Genomic DNA, 23558 nt, shown 5'->3' with positions numbered 1-23558 from the left:
CAGATTGTGGGGTTTACTTAGGGGTTATTGTGTATTTATGTCCAGCTTCCAGCATTCGTTTAATAACTATTATGGGTTGATTGACAGCTTATATTTACCAATTTTCAAGTTACAAACTACATTTTCAAGCACTCTTTGCTATTTCATGATGGTTTACCTTGATTACATTAGTAGATCTTTAATGAACTATTTAACATTCTTACAGCATTTACAAAGTGATGAGGTAGCAAGCACAAGAATATATGTATTTTTATGCATGGGGGGAAAAGAAAAATGCTTCAGCAGTCTAAACTAAACTCCACCAGCTATGTGTACTTAGAAGTCTGCTAGTAATTCAAATGTAATCTAGTTGCCTAGCCAATACTAGTTGGATAATGAACGGTGAACGTATAATGAAAGTTCTTTGCGAAAGTAGTTAGCAGGGTTGCCAGATCTGTGTAACAAAACCAGCCAAATGATGAATTAATGAACCCAAATACCAAAACTCAAAATATTCCACTCCCATCCCTAGTATACATATTTTAGTCACTGTTATGCATTACACAAAATTATAACTTCAAAATCACTCGTAATCATAAGCACAGTCTGATTCATCTTTGGTTAACAAAATTCTTTGTTGTAGTGGAGTGGTAACTTTCTGAACTATTTGAAAACAAACCAGGCTTCCTATAAGTCGTCTAACACTGTTTTATAACTGGTAGAATGTGAACTGGTCAGAGTAAAATATTTCAAATTCAATACAATAATGTTCAACCCAGTTCCCGCGGCCTTGTCAACCCTGGAACTTAGATATTTGTCAGTTGGTCCAGACTGATCTTTTCTGCAAACGCTGAACTAAACCACAACCATAAACGGAGGCTTTTTTGCGTAACTCCTGTTTGTCTTTTGAATCTTTGTGTTTCAAAAATATTTGTGTTTTTCTGCATTTCATTTCTGTACACGCAATTAATTTGTTAGCATTTTTGGTAAACACCCTTTAAAAAACCATCATCGCCATAATTAAAATGCCGAACAAAGAACTCCTCACAGAAGACAAGGAACTTTTTCTTTTATTTATTACAAATGTACAGCTTATGAGTCTTTATGACGCTTTAAATGATTTTGCTTAGTCTTTTATTTAATTTCTATATTTTACAAGGTAGCCTCTGCTAGACAAATTTCTCCCATCAGTTAATCTCACATGTAAGAACCACGTGGTAAAGAACAGTCATAACAAGAATAGTGCAGCCAGTATGACCGATCACGGAAGTGTGTTTGTGCATTAATCTATTTTAAAATAATTTCACCGGTGCATTATGTGAGCAATATATGCATCTGCAGCAAGATGGCTGGGGAAAATCTAGACTACTCTGAAAGGAATCAGATTTAGAGTTGGACATATAGTGAGAGTGTGCAATGACATCCTTTCTCAGAATGCTCTCTGAATTTAGTGCTTATTAAATAATGGCCCAAACTCTTTCTCCCAAGTCATCACCACAGTAAACCATCCTGACATATTTAGTGTAAAATGAAGAATCTGGGGAAAAATTAAGCATACACTGTTTTACTCACCATGTGCTTCTATAGTGTGGAAGAGCGAGACGCCAGTCACATGATTACTGATTAAAGTCAGTCTAGCAGATGTGCAAAGGCAATGATCAAGAGATTTTCAGACAATCTGTTTTGACACGTTGTCAGGGGACGCTAACATTATCCCATTCCCCAAGTTAAAGAAACAAAAGGCAAGAATGAAAAAAATGGCTTAACTTAAAAGGCCGGTGGGTAAAACCGATATGGAAAACAACAGGACGTTTAAGGCGTCTAAAATGCAAAGTAACTGTACAACAAATACTTGGTTTGATCGCGCTCACACACACACATAGATGTTCATCTTCATGTGCGTACGTACTGGAAGCTCCCGTTCCAACTCCTCTGCCATGAACATCAACATAGCGAGGGACTGGTTTCCCACAATTCTCAACAAAAGTGACCCAGACCACCTCGACAGAATGTGACTTCACTGGTCCTGATGCAGCACATGGACATCCTCACCGACGTAACGCGTTTTCCCTGTGACTGTATGTGAAATGTTAGTGATGAGAACATTGATAGTGGTCATCTTCAACCATCAACATTCACAGGCTCGTAGCTTATAAAACATAAGGATCTTCTTACATTAATAACTGTTAACTACACATATACTCGATAAAAAAAAACATGAATTATAAAGAACAAAGAAATCAAATATTCTCAAAAGGAAAACAAACAACCACCACACACAAAAAAAAAAAACCTGGTCCTGAAGAGAAAACTCCACCAAACTGACAAAAAAAGGCCATTCGATTATGTGCAGAAAGTGAACATGTAGTCCTAAAGTGATGGTTTTGTCCTAACCTAATAAGCTAAAGACAATGTGATGATTGTGCACATTTGCATTGTTCTGATACCAAAACCCACTAACAGAGGGATTGAGATGAGATGAACCTTTTCTGTACATCAACCCCGACCGCTGTCTTTGTGCTCGAAGACGGAAAAAAGAGGGATCCGTAACTGTAGTGTCATCACTCCCCTCTGCTCCTTTGGCTAGTGTTCAACGCATTTCGACAAAAAAAATAATAAATGTAGTATACATAGTAAAACACTGTGTGAGTGAACCAGTGCTTCTACCACTGGAGGACGGGAGTGTTCTGGTTAGTTTTCACAGGTTATGGTTCACCCCTGTTCGCAAAGCTCTGTGTGATTTCCACCGAAACTAAATGAAACAAAAATCAAAAGAAGACATCAATAATTGAAACAATAATACGAAACTTAAGTCATAATCATTAAAATAACTCCAGTGTTGTTGTTTAAAGTCAGTACATTTGTCCCAAGAGAAACAGGCCAATGGAGCGGCACTTAAAAACACAAAATCATTTGAAAGACAAGAGAGAGAATAAACGATTTAGGAGGAAGGTTTCTGGTTCTCTGATGGTTAGGAGTGCTTGTGTGTTTCACAAAGAAAACCAAAAAGTAGCCACCCATGCGCTAGCAGACCATCAGCACTGAATTGTGGGTCTGCCTGTGTAGTGTTGTTATATTTAGATGTGTAAATGAAAGAAGATTCTCCTGAAATACTGAAATGAGAGAAGAAAAGGAGTGTAAGAAAAAGCAGTCCTCTCCATTCGGCTTCTCCCAAACATCTCTGCGTCCGGTTGGCCGCAGCTGGATTCTTTTCCCATCTTTATCTAGCTGACCAACGATTCCCAGCCGTCAGTTTTTGCTCTTTTCTCCGGTTTCTCAGTCTCTGCCCCTGCCCGGTGGACCCCGGTGTGCCGGAGGGTCACTGTTTTTTCTCTCGGGTGGTGATGGTGACCAGCTGCTTGGCAGCTTTGGCGATGTCGTAGGCGCACTGGATGACCTGCTGGGTGAGGAGCTGGTAGTCCACCGTACTGGCCGACGAGTCGGAGGGCGCCGCTTTACGACACTCCACCTGCAGGCGGGACGCACTGGCCGCCAGGAGCTTCAAGGAAGAACGTACTGCATCTAGCGCTGGTCTCTGAGAGAAGCAGACAGAGCAGAGAGATTTAGTGCGTCTGGCTGGATTTCCTGAGGCGAAGTATTACAATATGACGCATTTATTTACCTTGGGAAACAGCGAGGCCATTTCTGTCACAGCTAAGTGGATTTTCTCTGAGCATGGCACAAAACTGCAACCAAAAGGCAGATTTCTTTCCATTTTTTTTTTCCGGAAGATCTGTTTCAACTCTCCATAATAGTATGTTTTTATTAACTGTAGCAAAATGACTTTGCATTCAGCTTGAGGGGTAACAGTCTGTCATACCTGTCGTGTTTAAACTCCTGTGCAGCTCTCAGGAGCTCCTGGATGTTCTTGGTGACCTGCTCGGTTTTGAGGATGACGTCCTCTGTGCAGGGCAGCGTGGGGTCCGGCTCACGTTCTGTGTCTTCCACATCCCCTCTGCTGTCCTCCTCACTGCTGCGGCCCACACTACCACGCAACATTATAAAAATAAAAAAAAAAACACACACACACATGAACACACACAAGCACGCATACTAAAAACACTCAAATTTCCATGCTCAAAGAAATACATTTATTGCCAGTTATAAGTTATTACAAATAATTTAAAAATAAGACAAATGTTTTTTTTATATTTTACATTAAAAATTATAACAATAATATTTATTATAATAACTATTAGTTATTTAGTTAATTAGTTATAAATAAACTATTATATTGCATATGATATGGTATAATGGTATTTTTAGAAGACAAATATATCACTATTGTAATATTAATATTGTAATATCCTGTATTGTATGTGGAATATTTTTTATTAAGAGTACTAAAAATACTTTTATTAAAAGTACAAAAAAAACACTACAATAAAATAATAATTTGAATTAATTATATAAATAAGTATTTATTTTTTAAGTGTGAAATAATAAAAAAGATTCATAATAACATAACAAATATTATTTTTATAATATATATATATATATATATATATTAATCCTGTTCAATAAAAAAAATCTAACATGAAATACAGATGAAATGAAAATATTAATTAATATTAAAAAAACATGTTTATTAAAAGTACAACAAAAACACTGAATAAATGAATTATAGATTATAAAAATAAAAGATTTATTTTTGTTACTGTGAAATAAAAAATCATTCATAATATGAAAATATATATTATTTTTATAACATTACTTGTTTTTCAGAAGACAAATATATTACTCCTGTGCGATTTTAATGAATGCAAGGGATATATATATATATATATATATATTAATCCTGTTCAATAAAAAAAATCTAACATGAAATACAGATGAAATGAAAATATTAATTAATATTAAAAAAACATGTTTATTAAAAGTACAACAAAAACACTGAATAAATGAATTATAGATTATAAAAATAAAAGATTTATTTTTGTTACTGTGAAATAAAAAATCATTCATAATATGAAAATATATATTATTTTTATAACATTACTTGTTTTTCAGAAGACAAATATATTACTCCTGTGCAGTAAAAAAAAAAGTCTAACATTAAGATGACAATATTATTATTATACAAATTAATATTATTTAAATATTATGATTACACAAATTTACATATCAATATGTAAATCAACGTTAAAATGTATTGAAATATAATAATTCATCAAATTAATTATATTATTATATTCATATATTAAAAGTACAACAATAGCACTACAACAGCAATATTTCTCTTCTTAATTTCTTAAGACAGTACACAAGTTTATTTTTCGTTTTTATTACTCTTATTACAAATGAATTGCTGAAAACCTCTGAAAAAGACTCTGAACCTGGTGTGCTTTGTTTTTAACGGTAGCTTGCACTCACCCAAGGGAGACGTCGTATGTTTGAGAGTTGTCATAGTCACTATCAGGTCCGCTCCAATATTTCTCTCCCGCTTTTGGAGGCTGGACAAGACAAACATGCGCAGAAGTCTGTTACACATCACAGTCTGTAACTCACATGTCAGTGTAGATATGAATAGAAAGAGGCACTCACATTATATCGGCCGTCAGTGGAGGCTGACAGGTGCGGTCCTCCGTAGGGGGTGGGACCCGTAGGAGCGCCCTTTCGCACCTGAACATGAGCAGAATGAGATTAACAAGAGGAGAAAAGCTGACAGACAGTCAGCAGGCAGAGGATGGAAAGGAGAGAAGCAGCTTTGATAGTCATTTCTGCACAGGACTGTTAGATGTAAGAACATTTGCGGCAAAACTGCTATACTGACGACTGTAATTCAGTTAGACACAAGTAACTTAGTGTAGAGGTTTTCGATATTGCAGAACAGCAAGATTCTACATTAAGCTCAAAAGCAAAACTGAATTAACAATGCAATAACAACCACTTCTCTAAACTAATAAAAACACTAAAAATAGACACGCACAGTTAATAAAACAGGCACAAAGGTGCAACCCAAATACATTACCCACAACTAATAAAACAAAATAAGTCTATACTACACTGTCAGCAATGACCCCAAAAATGGGATATTGCATAATCAAAATGGCGTTTTTGCATAATTGCAAAAGCAATTAAAGCAAATCAAAACAAGGCATTCAAAAGACATTAAAATACATCCTACAGATCTATGAATATCCACAAACAGAGGACGATTTCTCATTTCAGCGCTGTCTGGTGAAGCATAACAATTCACTGCACACTACAAGAAATCATTAAGCGTTTGATGTGTGCCATGCAGATCAACTCGTTTGAGTTTCACTAATCAGGCAACCATCAATCAGTTTTTTACACATTCCAGACATGTAACATTGCACAAGACAAGCATATCTCTCAACGAGAGCCTCTCTTGGCATATCAACCATTTCAAGAACGATACAATGCAATTCATGCCACTTCTATCTTCCTATGCTAAATAGCTTGTGTCTCAAACTGTATTGAGCTGCCTAGCTACGCAACATGTTTAAGCATTATAGGCAAACCTGGTATTAACATGCATTCTGGGTGAGCCAGAGACAGACTGTGACCAGGTTTTATTCAGAGGTTCTATGATTTTGTGATATGAACCACATTAAATAAATAAAGTCTGCATGGTGATAAAGCTAAAGAATTTTAAAAAGTATAATAAAAATAAAGAATGATAAATAAATAAAATACATTTAAATCTTACAAAATAAAATGTCTGCTTTTTAATGAAGTTAAAAAGTAAATAAATAAATAATGTTGCATGTCAATAAATGTAATTTAAGAAAACAAGTGAAAATGAAAAATAAAACAAAAATGCAAACAATTTTGGAAGTAGTTTATGATAAAGATAAAGAAATAAAAAAAGATAACATTCCAAAATAACATTTCTGTACATTGACAAAATTACTGAAAATAAAGAAAAAATGCAAATCAATTTGGGAGTAGTTTGTGAGGAAGCCAAAGAATTTAAAAAGTAAATAATAATAATAATGCTCCCTCAAAATTAAATTTCTGCACGGTGATAGCTAATAAAAAAAATACTCCCTCAAAATTAAATTTGTGCATGTTGATAACTAATAAAAAAATACATTTATGTAAAAAAAGAAAAGTAACGTTAAAAAAAGAACCAGAAATAAAAATGAAAATGCAAATACATTTTGGAGTAATTTGTGAATTTACGTAGGTGTACTTAAGATATTCACAAACAGCACAGTCCACTTATGATCAAATCATTGATACCAGGTGTATAAGAGACCCACGATGCTCAAAAATGCTGTCGATTTGGGCAGCACACTGAGTTTTTAGACAGCCAACGTCTAGAAAAAGAGAGGTGTTATCAGGGTAGGAAGTGCTCCTGTTTGGCCATAAGGTGGCGGTAGAGAGCAGTGAGTAAGAGTGGAAGCAGGTGCTCCAGGCAGCAGTAGCACACCAGTGTGGGCTCAGGTAAGCAGAGGGAGAAAGAGAGCCCAACAGGAAAAGGAAGTTTAAAAAGATCAGGCCGGCCACTAATGCTCAAACTTACGGGGCTGAGAGGCTGCAGGCGGCCCGTCAGGGGGTCCAGGGCTGGGGTGAAAGCTTTAGGGGTGGTCCCCACGGGCTCATACATCGAGAAGGCTTGTCTATCCCGGCGGAGGGGGGCAGACGAGGGTGTGTTTAGGCTGGAGTCTCCACCTACCCCTCCGCCCGTACCCCTTACCCCACCAGGCCACAGCCCTGGGCCACCACCACCGGTCAGAGAGCCCCTGACCCCAGCCTGGGCCCCCCGCAGTGCGCGGTTCTCCGTCTGCATCCGCGTGATCTACAGGGATGGAGGGGCATCACCGGGAGTCACACACACACATACACAAACACAAGGACCAAAGAAAACACAACAGTTGCAGTGTGGACGGTTAAGTCATGCCGGGGCTGATAAAATGGGGTTGTTCTGATGGACAGGAAGTTTAAGGTTTTCTGAACAAGGAGGGGCTTCATTCTCAGTGGGAAGAGCATGATATAAGATATCTACATTTTTATTTAAAAGTATGGGGTCAGTAATTAATAAATTTATTTAGTAACTGCTGAAAATTTCCTTTTGTCATTACAGAAATAAATTAAAATATATTCAAACACAAAACAGTTATTTTACATTGTAATAATATTTGACCATATTTATTTTTTTATAGTTTTACTGTATTTTTGATCAAATGAATGCAGCCTTGATGAGCATAAGAGACTTCTTTTAAAAAATATTACTGACCCCAAACATTTGAGCAGTAGTGTATAATAATACTGTTCTGCTCTGTTCGATGGTTTGGGATCAGTATGTGTAATGGTGAGCTGTAGTTTATGGCAGCATTTCATTTCTATCTGTGTGAAATTGTAATCATTTTAAAACAAAGGCACAGTTTTAATCCAGTGGGTGGGCATACCTCCTTCTGAAGCCTCCGCAGCTCCTCACTCAGGTTGTTGTTGACCTTCATGAGCTGCTGAACTTTGGCCTCTGAGGAGGCCAGTGCTTTCTTCACCTCCAGATACTCCTGTAGTGTGATGGGCCCATCTGACAGGTCCGACGAGTCCATGCTCTGATTGACACAACACAAACCACCAATCAAATCACAATACACTGTTAATGAACAAACAGTAAAGGGTAACAGGTTTGAAGAGAGAGCTTTTTTCCTAAACGATATGCACAATTACGTATTTCTTTAATTTATTGTAGTATTTACGCTACTGTTCAAAAGTTTGGGGTCAGGAAAATTTTTTATTTTTTTTGAAAGAAATTAATATTTTTATTCAGCAAGTATGAATTAAATATATCAAAATGACAGTAAAAACTTTGACATGTAACAGAAAAACTATTTTAAATAAATGCTGCTCTTTTAAACTTTCTTTTCATCAAGACTGGAGTAATGGTTCCTAAAAATTCAGTTTGCCATAACAGAAAAAATGACATTAAAATATATTAAAATAGAAAACAGTTATTTTAAAATTAAATTTTATTTCACATTACTGAATTTTTCTGACTTCTTTAAAAAAAACAAAAAAACTTTTGAACGGTAGTTTAAATATAAGTCAAAAGATCCCACTTCAAATCTATAATATATCCTCAAATATCAAAGTTTTTTTTTTTGCCCGTTTATCATCTCGCATGCAAAAACAGTATGTTCAATCTCTTAGAAAACTAACAGCACAAGTGATGATTTTAGGTATCACTGATGCCTATATGCATATATAAACCTACTATTAATATGGAGATTTTACATAACATTATTATAAAGCATATTGAATAGATAACGTAAAATTATATTTTCATACAAAAACCACAAAAAGTAGCTATTTTAAGATAAAAATGAATAACCGTACAATATAACCAACAGTAGTGCTACTGGAGAAGGTTTTAAACCCCACATTCCTCAATGGGGTTTACTTTGTGCTCTCCTACACTCAGCCATGTCACTTCCTGTTTGTGGACTGAGCATGCTCAGACACAGCATCCTGTCTTCAGCTGCAGAACAATAGCTTCACTGATCACAGCATTGAAAAAGGGGATGATGTCATTCTGCAAATATGAGGCAGGGCTGCTGCTTCTGCTGCTCTTCCAGCGGTGCATGCTGGGACATGACAACACTGGATTCTGTATTACTGAAAATACTAATTTGCTGGTCTGGCAAAACCAAGATCAACATTTACCAAGGCCTAACCTACAGTACAAGAAATTAAAAATCGTATCTGAGCTTGTTTCTCCAAAGGTTTTAAGATGCTCCTCAACTTAAGTAGATTCATTATTAAGAACGATGGACATCTAGATGGATGAACACAAATCTTCAACTTTCAATCTTTTCCTCAGGTAAACACCCAGTAAGCGGGTAAAAGTTTGATGAGCTCACCTTGGCCCGGTTATTGCGCTGGGTGTTGTTGTTATTCTGTGCAGTTAGCTCACTGTCTGTGTCTTCATCAGATGCTACGCTGTCATAATCGTGCTGGTCATCGTCCTCCTGACTCAGATCCAGCGGGTCTGAAAAACAATAACCACAAAAACAAAAGATAACATCATTAATATGAGGAGCCACTGAGAGAGTGAGAAACTACACTGGCTTAGCTATATCCATCTTTACTGAAGCTGTGTTATTGATATTCCCCTAAAATCTCATAGTTAGAGAACTACAATGTCGGCGTCTCACCTGTGGGGCTTGTCAAGCCCTTTCCATGCTGCCGTCGCTTGGCATCACTGAGAATGTCGATAATAAGGGTGGCGAATTCTCGTGCGTTAAAGCGAGCCAATTTCTGCCGCCCCTAGAAATGACAAAAAAATAAAATTATATATATATGTACACAAATAAATATACATAAATACTTATGCTTATTTATACATAATATAATTCATATAAAAAAGATCAATTAAATTGATCAAAATTGACAGTAACATGTTTTACATTGTTATAAAAAATCGTTTTATATGATAAATGCTGTTCTTTTGAACTTTCTATTTTTAAAAAAATCTGAAGAACAAAAAAAAAGCCTAACCCATTTCCACAAAAATATTAAGCATTACAGCATATCAAGCACCCCCCCCCTTTTTTTTTACATTAATAATAGGAAGAAATGTTTCTTGGGCACTAAATCAGCATATTTGAATGATTTCTGAAGGATCATACGACACTGAAGACTGGCTGCTGAAACTTAAACTTTGCCAAGTTGGAATAAATTATAACTTAAAATATTAAAAGTAATATTATAATAAAATATATTAAAAAATTATTTTAAAATGCATTCCAATAGAAAACAGTTATTTTAATATTCTACAATATTACTGATTTTACTGTGATCAAATAAATTCGGCCTTGATGGGCACTTTACATTAAATAAATGTACCAATCCCAAATTTTTGAATGATAGCATAAATCATTAATATGTTTAAAAAAAACAAAAAACAAATAATCTGATTATAAACAGACCCATATTAAATCTTCTGAATGTCACATTTTTGCACAGACATTTGGGCAAAATCTGTGAAATTCTGAAGAATAGATTAAAAAAAGAATAGATGTAAAATGTGTACTAGACTAAAGAGTACTACACACTTTTTAGGAGCAGAAAATATTTAAAATTAGCCTATTCATAAACATGAAAGATGTGGGGGATGTGTAGATTTTTATGAATGATTTCTGTACAGGAAATCTTTTTACAGGAGAGCTTTCCGTAGAGCTCTGCAGGTTTCAAATTTGCAAGTTTTTCCTAAACTAAGTTTTATTTAAGCACTTAGTCACTCAGCAATACATATGTCATTACAGAACTGTCCATTCTGGTAGAGGGCGACTTGGACATGTTAAATACTGGAAAACACTGCCACATCAACAGTTCAGTGTTCCAACTCTTGACCACTGGGTGTGCGTGTTCCTCCACCCATCATCTCTTTCCATGTCTCAAATCCTCATGTATACGCAAAAGAACAGGAAATTCTCAGCCTGGCCAATCAGCCCGCAGGAAACGTACCCTTGAGTAAACGCACTTAGTGGTCTCGCTGTAAAAAAGAACTATTTCAAGCAGTGGTACACAGAGGGTCATGCGAGGATGCCAGTGGAAACGCTGAGGGGGAGGGAGCCGCTGCGCGTCTGCAGCAGTTACACAGCTGGAAAACATCCATTTGTTGGTTTGTTGCCCAAACCTGAGCCTCAGATGTTTGCACAACCACAAAATGTCTATTTTTAGCCCCATGTCGTCTGCACCCCAGATATCATCTCTCCTTTGTGCCTCCATCAAAAACGGGCCCGCATGGAAGTGACAGGCACTTACGCATGGGGGCAGCAGGAGCGGAGAACCTCCTCTCAAACATACTTCAAACACATCCTCTAAAATGCTGTGCGTTACCTGGTTGCGTGTCGCTGAGTATTCAGGGTTGACGGGTAAGAAGGGGACGGCGCTCCGTTCGGTCACAAGCGTACTGTGGTTCTGAGTTGTCAGCCACACTGGGAGAAACAGAATGGACATATATAAACAAGACAAATATAAACAAACAGACTCCGATGTCCTAGCCCTGAGGTTTCAGAGAGTTCAGATCTACCCCTCCCGTTCAGTTTGTGTTTATGTGTGCGTTTGGCCCCCTGCCTCGCTCCCAGCCCTGCTTACCATCAGAATCCCAGTCTGCCACCCCAGCATGCTACCTCTTCTCCTCAACAACCAGGAACGGGAGTAGAGAGAGAGCGAGAGAGAGAGAGGAGGAGGAGGAGGAGAGATTTCCTGCGGCACTCCCTCGCTCTCGCTCCCTTTCACCCTCCTTTCCATTTGGCGTCTCGCTCCCTCCCTTCTCTAAAAGCTGACTGCACTGCTGAAGTCCTTCTATAGCCAGTGTTTATACAACACACCGATAACTGCGTCTCCAGGGACACGGATACAACTATCCCCTTGCCTCTGGGAACGCTCCACAACTACATTAGGGAAAGAGTGAGAAGCAGGGAAAGTTGGGACAGGAACAGATGGGGGTTTGAGTCTTACCTGCATCGTTCTCTCTACGGTCCACTTCATCGTACACATCCATAGCCAGCTCCTCGAACAAACGGTTATTTAACTGCATCCACATACATCAGTATGTGGTATTCAAATTCAGACATGGGGGGGAAAAAAACAAAATCACAGTAAAAACTGAGCACACACACAACAGGAAGACATCAGTGAGAAGACAAAACAAAGCAACATGCTCTAACAAGGCACTAAATAAAGATCAAATGCAAGCTAAGGGAATTCAAAGCATCTGCTAAATTTATCTACTGAATTTCTAAGCATTTGAAGAATTTATCAACCATATTCCTCTCAAATCTCTCAAAGAGCCTAACCAGGATTCCTGTGGCAAGTAATTCATATGGCCACACTGAAATCTAAAACATTGTGATACAACACAATCATAGTCAATAAGAATGTTTTATATTTATGTGGAACAAAATTTTGGACCAATGAGATTTTAAGGTGGGTGGAGCTTCACAGTGCAATAATATAGCAATAAAAACCAAATGACCAATAAAATGTCCTGTTTACTTGACAGAGCTGGTTAAGGCAGAAACTTGGAATTAAAGTCCACATGAAATCAAAATCGACCCTATTTACTTTGTTAGTGCACATTACTAGTCTTGTGGTGAATAATTAATCCAGGGGTGGCCAGACTCAGTCCTGGAGGGCTGGTGTCCTGCAGAGTTTAGCTCCAACCCTAATTAAACACACCTGAACCAGCTAATCAAGGTCTTACTAGGTATACTTGAAACTTCCAGGCAGGTGTGTTGATGAAGATGGAGCTAAACTCTGCAGGACACCGGCCCTCCAGGATCAAGTTTGGTTACCCCCGAATTAATTATTCAGTATTCCATTTTACTCTGAAATATGTCACAATAAGTCATTTCAGTCAAAACTTCCGTTTGACAGACTTTGGACTTTAAAGGGATAGTTCACCCAAAAATGAAAATTCTGTCATTAATTACTCACCCTCATGTCGTTCCAAACTCGTAAGTCCTTCGTTCAACTTCAGAACACAAATGAAGTTATTTTTGATGAAATCCGAGAGCTTTCTGACCCTGCATAGACAGCAATGCAAATGAAACATTCCCAGGACCAGAAAAGTTTTTGAAATTTTACTCTCATGAATGGCAGGGGACGGTCACAAGGAAGAGAAGAATGGTTGAATAAAGTCATTATTTTTGTTTTCTTTGCACAAAAAAAATATTCTCGTAGCTTTGTAAAATTACGGTTGAATCACTGATGTCACATGGACTATTTTAACAATGTCCTTACTACCTTTCTGGGCCTGGGAACGTTTCAGTTGCATTGCTGTCTATGCAGGGTGAAAAAGCTCTTGGATTTCATCTAAAGTATCTTAATTTGTGTTGATGAATGAAGGTATTTCGGGTTTGCAATGACACAAGGGTTTTTAATAACAGAATTTTCATTTTTGGGTGAACTATCCCTTTAAGCCCAAAGTATATTTCGTTATGCTAGGGGTATGTCTACAGTGCATGTCATGTAAATTTAATCATCAGCATAAGTGGCAACACTGACCGGCGGCCAGTGGTTTTACAGTTGAAAAAGAAACAAACAGAAAAACAAGACAGCCGTGTTGACAAGCACTTGTGTCAGGGGGTTAGGAGACACATACAATTCAAATCAAACTGAAATATACTTTGGAATTTACATGGAAAAGCTTTTATCACTTGTTGCTTTCAGTTGTGTCTGTCTAAAAACTCAAATTCCCATAATTCTCTGTAGCAGCTCAGTAACCTGCATCACTCACCGCTTGAAGCTTCTTCTTGGCTGCCTTGGCCAGTTCAGAGAGGTCCAGGCTACGCAAAGACAAAGACAGACACAAGAATAAAAGGATGCTGGAGGCATGCGGACAGAGAAAGATGAGGAGAGAGGAAAAAAGAAAGGTGGATGAATGGATGGATGAAGTGTGGCGTAAGGGATGGGACAGCCAGAAAAGATGAGGAGGAACAGGAGTTTTTTTTACTTAATTTAATTCTGACTGAATTGTGATCCATACTAGAATATTATGACCTAAATGTAAGTTTACAACGTTTTCCCTTCTAACAGTTTCTGAGGTGGAACAATGAATAATAAACATGCACTGAACTGTGCACAACATGACAAGGAATACGTATTTAAGTAAAAAAGGCCAATTATGATTTTATATTGACTTGATGGGATGAAAAATTATGGGGTATTGTACAAAAACTGTGTTTTCAGACTCCTGTAGATGTATTTTCAGACTCCTGCCTCATCACTCCAGTCACCCACACCCAGATGAAGGCATGTGAGAAAGAAAGAGAGCAGGGTTTATGGAGAGGAGGGTGAGAAGAGAGAGAAAGAGATACCTCTGCGTCGGGCACTTAGGGCGAGCTCTGCCTCCAAAAGCGCAGCAAGATGGAGAAAACAGAGAACGAGTGAGCGAGCGAGACGAAAGTGAGCAGACGACAGATAGAGAGAGAAAGAAAAGGGATAGACCCCATATCAACACTCCTTCTGGACAGGTCAGTAAAAGTCATTCAGCTGTGGTGCATTTGAGGTAGTCAGCGCTACAAAGGTTGAGGACACTCTGCTCTAATGCAAACTGATTGACCGTGTGGCGCAACCTGCTGACCAGCACACAAATACACCCGCTGCTAATTGATCTTTGTACACTGTATCTACCCTTTATAGGCAGCAATACGGAAAAGATTTGAGGGAGGATATCATGACAGTAATAAATAAAACTGCACTGATGAGCTTCAATAATTGTACACAATGTTTTTTCTATTACGAATCAAACAAATGCAAAAACACTCTCATACACAAACAATGTACCTGTCTGCCATCTGAGGGATGATATAATGACCATTCTTGTGATCTGCAAAAACAGACAAGAAAAACAATGTTAAAAGTGTTTACCCTCAATTGGGCAGACAGATTGGTCTGTTTCACACCACACACACACATCCAGGACATATTTATTTTGACGCCCAAATTAACAGGTTTTCACACTGCCTGTGTAAGCCGCACAGCAGAAGCTTTGGTGTAATAAGAGTTTCAGCGCCGAGTCTATTTTTGTGTTGAAAGCGCACTGAACTCTGCAGAAAACCTGTTAATCAACACTCTTTGCAATTTAAACATCTATAAGGCAGCACAATATGCATTATGGCCATTATTCAAGGAAATACTATAAAACAGGTACTCTGAGCTCACCTGGGCGACGTCCACAAAGATAGAAGGCTAGCCTGTCTGTAAGCTCATACTGACACTCTACCAAGCGCTCGGCAAGCTCCACGTGACCTGCTTGCCTGCAATAGCAAAGTCACATTACAAACCAAAGACACTAGATCCTTTCAAAAACATTAGCTAGACAAATGGAGTGGAAGAACGTCAGACCGACAGAACTATAAAACGACAGACAGAGCGATTGGAGGGCAGACAGAAAGAACGACAGGACAGCAGATAGAACAAGATAACAACTGACAGACAGAGAAATAAAATGACATACAGAGAGGTAGAACATTAGACCGACAGACAGATAGACAGATAGACAGACATGATATGATATATGATATGGGATGGATGGACAGATGGATGGATGGATGGATGGATGGATGGACGGATGGATGGATGGATGGATATGATATAGATGGATAGATGGATAGATGGATGGATGGATGGATGGATATGATATAGATAGATAGATAGATAGATAGATAGATTCCATCGATCAGTGCAGAGGATCTAGTGACTTCTGTGTTTTGTATTTACCGGGCATAGTCTATAGGTGTGCGGCCATTGATATCTGGAGCTCCTGGATCCGCCCCGTACACCACTAGCAGTTCGGCCTGCAGAACCTGCCCCGCTTTGGCGGCCACATGTAGAGGGGTCGTGCCCTTTTCCTGTGGAGGGAACATCAGGCATGTGACAGGCGCTGTTCACTGTGCTCTTTTCAAATAAAGTCTTTTGGAACGACTGTCTGCACTGTCGTTACGCAAGTAATGAAATCAGATCTGTTTTTTTTCAGACAATCTATATTGTTTGCCACAGTAATAACATTAGAGGCAAGAAAGAACATGAAACTAGAAATATTTTGGTTTTGGAAAGTATTTGTGCTTTGGATCAGATTTGTCAACTGGTAGGATAAAAAAAATTAAAAAGGTCATTGTGATTTTATCTCACAAATTTGACTTTTTCTCACAATTCAGAATTGTGAGATAAAAAGTCGCAATTACCTTTTTTATTTTTTTATCTTGTGGCGGAAACAAGCTTTTATTCTAACATCAATTGAGGGCTGATTTTTCTAATAAGCAAAACATATAAGGACAGGAAGTGGAAAGACTGACTGCTTTGGTTTAGACTGATCACAAACTCTAACATCTGGTACTTGGCGCGAATGAACTCTGACTTAGTGGGGCTGTGGGGTGAAAGATACGAACACAGAAATGAATGGAGATCAATTTCAAAATCAATGAATCGATATAAAATAGGATGCCTCGTCAATATTCCTGCTGGCATCGATACAGTCACGAATGTTTATTTAAAACAATGGCTCCTTCTGGGATGTAAGTGACACGCTTGATGCTCTAGGTGACTAAAGTTTTTAGACTTTCTCTAAATAAATAGGGACTGTAACTGTTTTCATACAACATGCATAGGAAAATGGAAAAATAGTAGTATTTGTCTGCTGTATGTTAGAAATACAAAGAGAACAAATATTAAAATGTAAGATTTTTAAATGTAAAAAATAATAATAATGAAAAGGAAAGTATATAGCATATGTACTTTTCATTAAAGTGAAATATATGAAACATTTGTTATAAAATACGAATAGTTTAAAATTTGTGAGTGTATGTGTTTGTGTGTATATATATGTTTCAGAATCTCTTATAGGCTTTGAAAGTGTATGAATTTATGTTTGATATTTTGGGGGAAAAAACAAGGAAAATATTTCAATATACACACACACAAATACATATACATATAAATGTATATATATATGCATATATGTGTGTTTAAATATATACTATATATAATTTAAAAGAGATTTAGAACGTTGATTTTCTAAATTCACTCACCACTGACAGGTGTGGCAGACAGTTAATTTTGGACCCAGATTATAATGTCTCTTGGGTGTCAGGTAACATTGTACAACTGCTTAGAAGAATATTAATAAAGTAATTAGGCATTTAAATACATATATTCATGGATATTTGCCTTTTTATTACAGGTGCAATGAAGATGGCACAGGAAATTCCTCAAACTTTCTTCACCTGCATGAGCTTATAATTCGTGAATGAGACTGGACGAACCACTGCACCACTGCTCTGACAAATTACTTTTTAATTACTCCGTATTTTACTTTTAAAACCTCCCTTTATTTATTTTGAGTGAGCAGATTTGCTAGTCTTGTCTCAGTGGTCTGCTATTCCATGGAGGTCCATGAGAACAATTACATACCGCACAGACCAATAAAACAAGAATTATACCCCCAGTCTTCTGTTTTTATGACATTCTGGTATATGATGCATGAATGGTTTATGAGATGACAAAAAAAAGACTATGGTAGGATAAAAAAAATTAAAAAGGTCATTGTGATTTTATCTCACAAATTTGACTTTTTCTCACAATTCAGAATTGTGAGATAAAAAGTCGCAATTACCTTTTTTATTTTTTTATCTTGTGGCGGAAATAAGCTTTTATTCTAACATCAATTGAGGGCTGATTTTTCTAATAAGCAAAACATTTAAGGACAGGAAGTGGAAAGACTGACTGCTTTGGTTTAGACTGATCACAAACTCTTTTTTTTTTACAATCCTAGACCTACTCCTACATCTTATCTTATATAAACTTAATTTGGTTTTCGGTGCTATATTGAACACTGTTGTAATCAACTCTGCTGATATAAAATGTCACCAAAGTAACGTGTAGCTGGATAACACAGATGAGGTTGTGCAAATTGTGAGAATGATTTGTCTTAGTGTTGGAAGCATCAGAATGGTTAAAAATGTTAAACAAATGACATTATTTGGCCAGCAAAAGTTCATTTATAGCAGTCATTTATTAAATAATAGCTGCATAATTAAATTTAATAAAATTTACATAAATATTTATTTCTGACACATACAAACATGCTACAAAAAATGAAATGTATATAATTTTTACACCACACCATACTACACTGCTCTGAATGAGATCATCTGAGGCAAAGAGCTCTCCTCATATCAGGCAGGGTACAAGTGTAGTCAGGAGGATCAAGGTGACATTCAGGTAAACAGAAAAATGACTAAGTCACAATGTGACAGAAGTGTGCCTCTGGCTGCCACAGGCCCCCAGGATCTGGCTCAAATTAAACCAGCACCCACAATACTTCAAGCACATAATCTCATCCACAGAATCTCACTAAGCAGGGTTTTGATACGATTAGACCGAGAGGGAGATTACGCTGAACTGATGTAAACAGTGTCATAACATGATTATTGATTTCCCGTATGAACACAAACACAACATGACACCAAAAAATGGTGGATGGATGCCTTATTTTTTTATTATACTGATAATTTTTTTTATATTAAAAACCACAATATCATGAAACAAACAATATTACAATTGAAATCAAATGCTTTCTATTTTAATATATTTTAAATAGTAATTTATTTATTCCTGTAATGGCAAAGCTGAATTTTCAGCAGCCATTACTTCAATGTTTAGGGTCAGTGATCCTTCAGGAATCACCTGCTGATTTGGTGCTCAAGAAACATTTCTTATTATCATCAATTTTGAAAACAGTTGTGCTGTGTAATATTTTTGTGGAAACTGTGATACATTTTGATTCGGGACTTGATAAACAGAAAGTTCAAAAATCTGTAATCGTTTGTAACATTATAAATGTCTTTACTGTCACTTTTGTTCAATTTAATGCATCCTTACTTGCTGAATAAAGGTTTTAATTTCTAAAAAAAATTACTGACCCCAAACTTTTGAAAGATATAGTATCCAAAAGTATATAAAAATAATATATAAAACACAGCAAATGAAACATACACCAAATCATTGTGTAAAATAAGTGTTAATTTTACTCCCACATTCATTCAATTCAGAAAAAAAATATAAACAGATTTTTAAAGATGATTTGATCATATTTTCTTTTAATTAAAGTAATATAACAAGGAGCCATTCAAGGTTATAAAAAAGCCTACCGTGTCACTAGTTAAAATTGCTTATTTCTCTGGATTTAAACATTCTTCGAAACATTTGGGATAATGTGAGTACACAAGTCAGCAAAATATATAACACTGTTCTAGTGGTTTTTGGATATTTTAATAAAAAAATCTTACATATTGTGCCTTTAAGTAAAAGGCCTGCTTGTTTCCTTATTTTAGAAAAAGACATGGCTTATTTTAATCCGCCAAATGTTCATATTATAGCCAACAGTTTGAATCTTGCATGTGGTGAAGAACTTTGAAATTATTGGCTTAATTGTAAATAATACAGCATCATCCCTTTATCTGTGTAAAGATGGCCAGACGTTCACAGATATGGAGCTGAGCACCTGCGTATGGGAAAATCAAAGATGATGCCATACTTCTTAACGAACACGCTCGTCCTTCATATAAGTGCTTGAAACCATTAACATCTCAAACGAGAGATTCTCTCTGCTCGTAATGAAATTTCAAGTGTACACACTCTAATGCTCACACACGCGGCGCCATTCAGCCCTCAGTAGCCATGCAATTGTCAATCTTCCACACGTTCATTCATACCCATAATACATTTACTAGAATGCATCCGTCTGTCTGCCCGCCTCCTCCTCCTCTCTCAGTCATCAGTTCCTCACCTTTCGACACACTCACCATTATCTACATTCCTACAACATGTCAAACACGAAAATGACAAGCTCTATTAGCACCGCAGGACAGGCCAACACAAGGACGCCGAGTGTGTAAGGATATAAAAAAAGACACACAAGCCCTCAGATGTGGAGTCGTCAGCCAGGGGCACCGGTGACAGCGCTGGCGGCCGAACTTTGAGCATGACCGCAGGTAGCTGAGGAGGTGAAACAGAACTAAACTGTGAAAAATGAGACGCGCTCCCACATACACGTTCAGTCCTGGAGAGAGAGCAGCTGTGCATGAGGGAGCAGCTGTCATGCCCCCCGTACCACCCCTCGTTCTCCCCCATGGGGACGGTGAGGCAAAATGAGCAAGGCCAAGGGTGGGCTTGAAGTGACGGCACAGCTGAGCGGCATCAAAAATATGTTTCGTAAACAACTGAAGGCTTTATTATGTCCTAACTTGCTTGTAAACATATTGAGCACTGCTTTTTGGGACAAACGGCTAAGAAAAGCCAGTCAAACATAGGAAGTTCCTCTTTATTTAAAATATAAATGCAATGCCAACCTCCATCTTTTTTCCCTGTAGCATTTAGGAAATTGTGCCTTGTCCAAGAAGTGCGTGATGGGACTAAAAATGGATATAACTCAAAACTATAGCCTACTCAACTATGTAGTAACTTTCAACAAAATATATCAGAAATAAATCAATATATAATTTCCGTGATTCTGCCATTGCTCATAATCATTGCAGAAATACTGTACTGATCATTTTATGAAGGCCAACTGTGCTAAAAACAGCTTAAACCAGCATAAAGCTGGTTTAAGGTTTTTAGCTGTGTCCCAGCCTGGTCACACTGGTATTTTGGCTTGTTTTAGAGGGTTTTTGGGAACTTTTCAGTTGGTCATGCTGAGAGACCAGCTTGAAGATCAGCTACACAACAGCTTGGCCAGACTGGGAGACCATCTTAAAACAGCTAAGACTAGTAAACCAGTTTAGGCTGGTTTCAACATTTTTTTTTCCAGCAATGAAATGTAATGTTTCAGTTATGCGAGCCCACTTTAAGAACAATAAAGAATAACAACAAATGAATTCACTTTCATAATTATGCAATAGCATACAGAAATATCCCTGTTTTATTATGTAAACATACTACACTTTGAAACAACATATCGTACAAGTAATTAACAAAACAAATTAATGAACAAATACACATTCAGGAAATGTGCCACTAAACAATATCTACCCACGAAAACGCTATCTAGAAACAAAGTTGTGCACAAAAACACGAGCAAAGTCTGACCCACGTCAGTGTGATGTGTCCTGTCAACCTGCTAACGCTAGTTAAGCTAACTCGCCTCAGCCCAAGTTAACTAGATTTGAAACAGTACTGGACAAACTGAACTAGTGCTCCTCGTAGCTATAATGCATTTACAGATTTTAAACACAGAACTATGTTCTACTCAAATACTGGCAAGGCAGTCACACGACAGTCCGCAGGCTACTTAGCAACCGAGTCTAGCTTACTGTCAGTTAGCATTGTTCGATACAGAGCCTGTTTTGTGCTCAATATGAACTAAAACTTACTTTTAAATCAACATAATTTTCTCTCACTACAAAATGCGCATATAAAAGGTCCCGCGTATAGTATAAATATAGTGCTTTTAATTGACAGCAGCTCTATCGTCAATAAGCTAAGGATAGATGCTAACAACAAGCATCGGCTAAAACTTTAGCCACGGTAGCAAAGCTGCAATAATACCTCAAATTTATAGTCACAGAAGTTTAGTAAAGGATATAGTTTATGAACACCTACTGTTCTGTCGTATTATAACCCACATATTGATTCAGTCTTTAATTTAGAGTGGTTTTGAATTAGCTGACGTGTTGGGCCGCCGTATGGGCCTTAATTTTCGGGCATTTTCCTGACGCGTTTAACCGAGTATCCCTGTGCATTCGCGGGCTTGGTGTTCACCCGCTAGCCGCCGCGCTCGAGCGAGTCTCGGACAGTCATGGCTCACAACAACGCCTCGATCCATAAATCTCAGCCCTACCTGGTGCACTGCAGTCGGCGCAAACTTCGCTTCTTTGGACTTTCCTGGACATCGCTGAAACAAAATCTACCGCTTCCAGGGATTTTAGTCCAATACTAAAGATATTTGGCTTGCTTTCCCCCAGGAGCGACGTCTGCGATTTCAATGCCGCCCCGAATGTCCGGAAGCCGGCAACGAGCTCCCCAACACTCCCGGTCCTCACCCTTCTCTCTCTCTCCTTCCTTTTTTTCCTGCGATGTCTTTCTGTCTTACCGCTACAAGGACTTTACGATTCCTTAAAATGAATCCGATTTTTAGAAGGCCCCTTACGTTATCAGATTATTTAATTTTGAGTGTCCCCACTAATCTTTCCCCCCGATCATCCAAGCCCCGTCTCTGTCTCGGGCAAAAGGGGGTGGGAATAAGAAAAGTATGGATACAGTACACGGTTTATTTACATCCACTGTCCTATACACTTCTGTATGGCGGGCTGCATAGTCTCCCTCTCTCTGACGTCTGTCTCTCGCTTTCTCTCTCGCCCCACCGTCGTTACAGGCGGGGCAGACAGAGCAGAGGGACCATGAAGTCATGCCCACCAGTGGAGATGAATTTTACATAAGATTATTTACATAGGATATCTACAATCCCCAAATTAAGTATAATAGAAAAAGCAATGTTTTTGTATATTTTTATTCAGTAAATTAAATATGATCTTTCTAAAAAAAATACCCTATACTGTAATATATTTTAATACTGGTCCTCCACATTCTATTCTATTCTATTCTATTCTATTCTAAACACATCAAAGGAATGGTTCAGCCAAAAATGAAAATGTACTCACCCTCAGGCCATCCAAGATGTAGATGAGTTTGTTTCTTCATTGGCACAGATTTGAAGAAATGTAGCATTAGCCTATATCACTTGCTTACCAATGGATCTTTGCAGTGAATGCGTGCCGTCAGAATGAGAGTCCAAACAGCCGATAAAAACATCACAATAATCCACAAGTAATAAATGTGACTCCAATGCATCAATTGATGTCTTGTGAAGTGAAAAGCTGATTGTTTGTAAGAAATAAATCCATCATTAAGGCATTTCAACTTTAAACCATTGCTTCTTCTCTAAATATGTCCCCATAATCCAGTGAAATTTGCAAGATGTGGATGAGTTTGTTTCTTCATACTGGCTCACCAATGGATCGTTTTCAGAGAATGGGTGCTGTCAGAATGACAGTTCAAATAGCAGATAAAAACATCACAATTTTCATTTTTGGGTGAAC

At 37.6% G+C, this 23558-nt stretch overlaps 1 protein-coding gene across 1 annotated transcript; it reads right to left on the bottom strand.

The window, feature by feature from the left end:
- Positions 1-1031: 1031 nt before the first annotated feature.
- LOC107743714 (ARF GTPase-activating protein GIT1-like) lies at positions 1032-16331 on the bottom strand. The gene is made up of 16 exons (XM_016557108.1): positions 16186-16331; positions 15628-15722; positions 15250-15292; positions 14781-14807; positions 14201-14249; positions 12421-12493; positions 11797-11894; positions 10110-10221; positions 9816-9943; positions 8358-8510; positions 7472-7747; positions 5524-5601; positions 5353-5432; positions 3800-3964; positions 3602-3665; positions 1032-3514 (listed from the first exon to the last, which is right to left on the bottom strand). Exons 1-16 carry the CDS (start codon positions 16329-16331, stop codon positions 3299-3301), a joined length of 1803 nt encoding a protein of 600 aa, XP_016412594.1. The 3' UTR covers positions 1032-3298.
- Positions 16332-23558: the final 7227 nt, after the last annotated feature.

The sequence above is a fragment of the Sinocyclocheilus rhinocerous genome, unplaced genomic scaffold, assembly GCF_001515625.1.
Source record: "Sinocyclocheilus rhinocerous isolate Xijiao unplaced genomic scaffold, SAMN03320098_v1.1 scaffold166, whole genome shotgun sequence".
NCBI lineage: Eukaryota > Metazoa > Chordata > Actinopteri > Cypriniformes > Cyprinidae > Sinocyclocheilus > Sinocyclocheilus rhinocerous.
The sequence above is the reverse complement of the archived record's forward strand: the minus strand, read 5'-3'. Positions and strand labels throughout refer to the sequence as shown.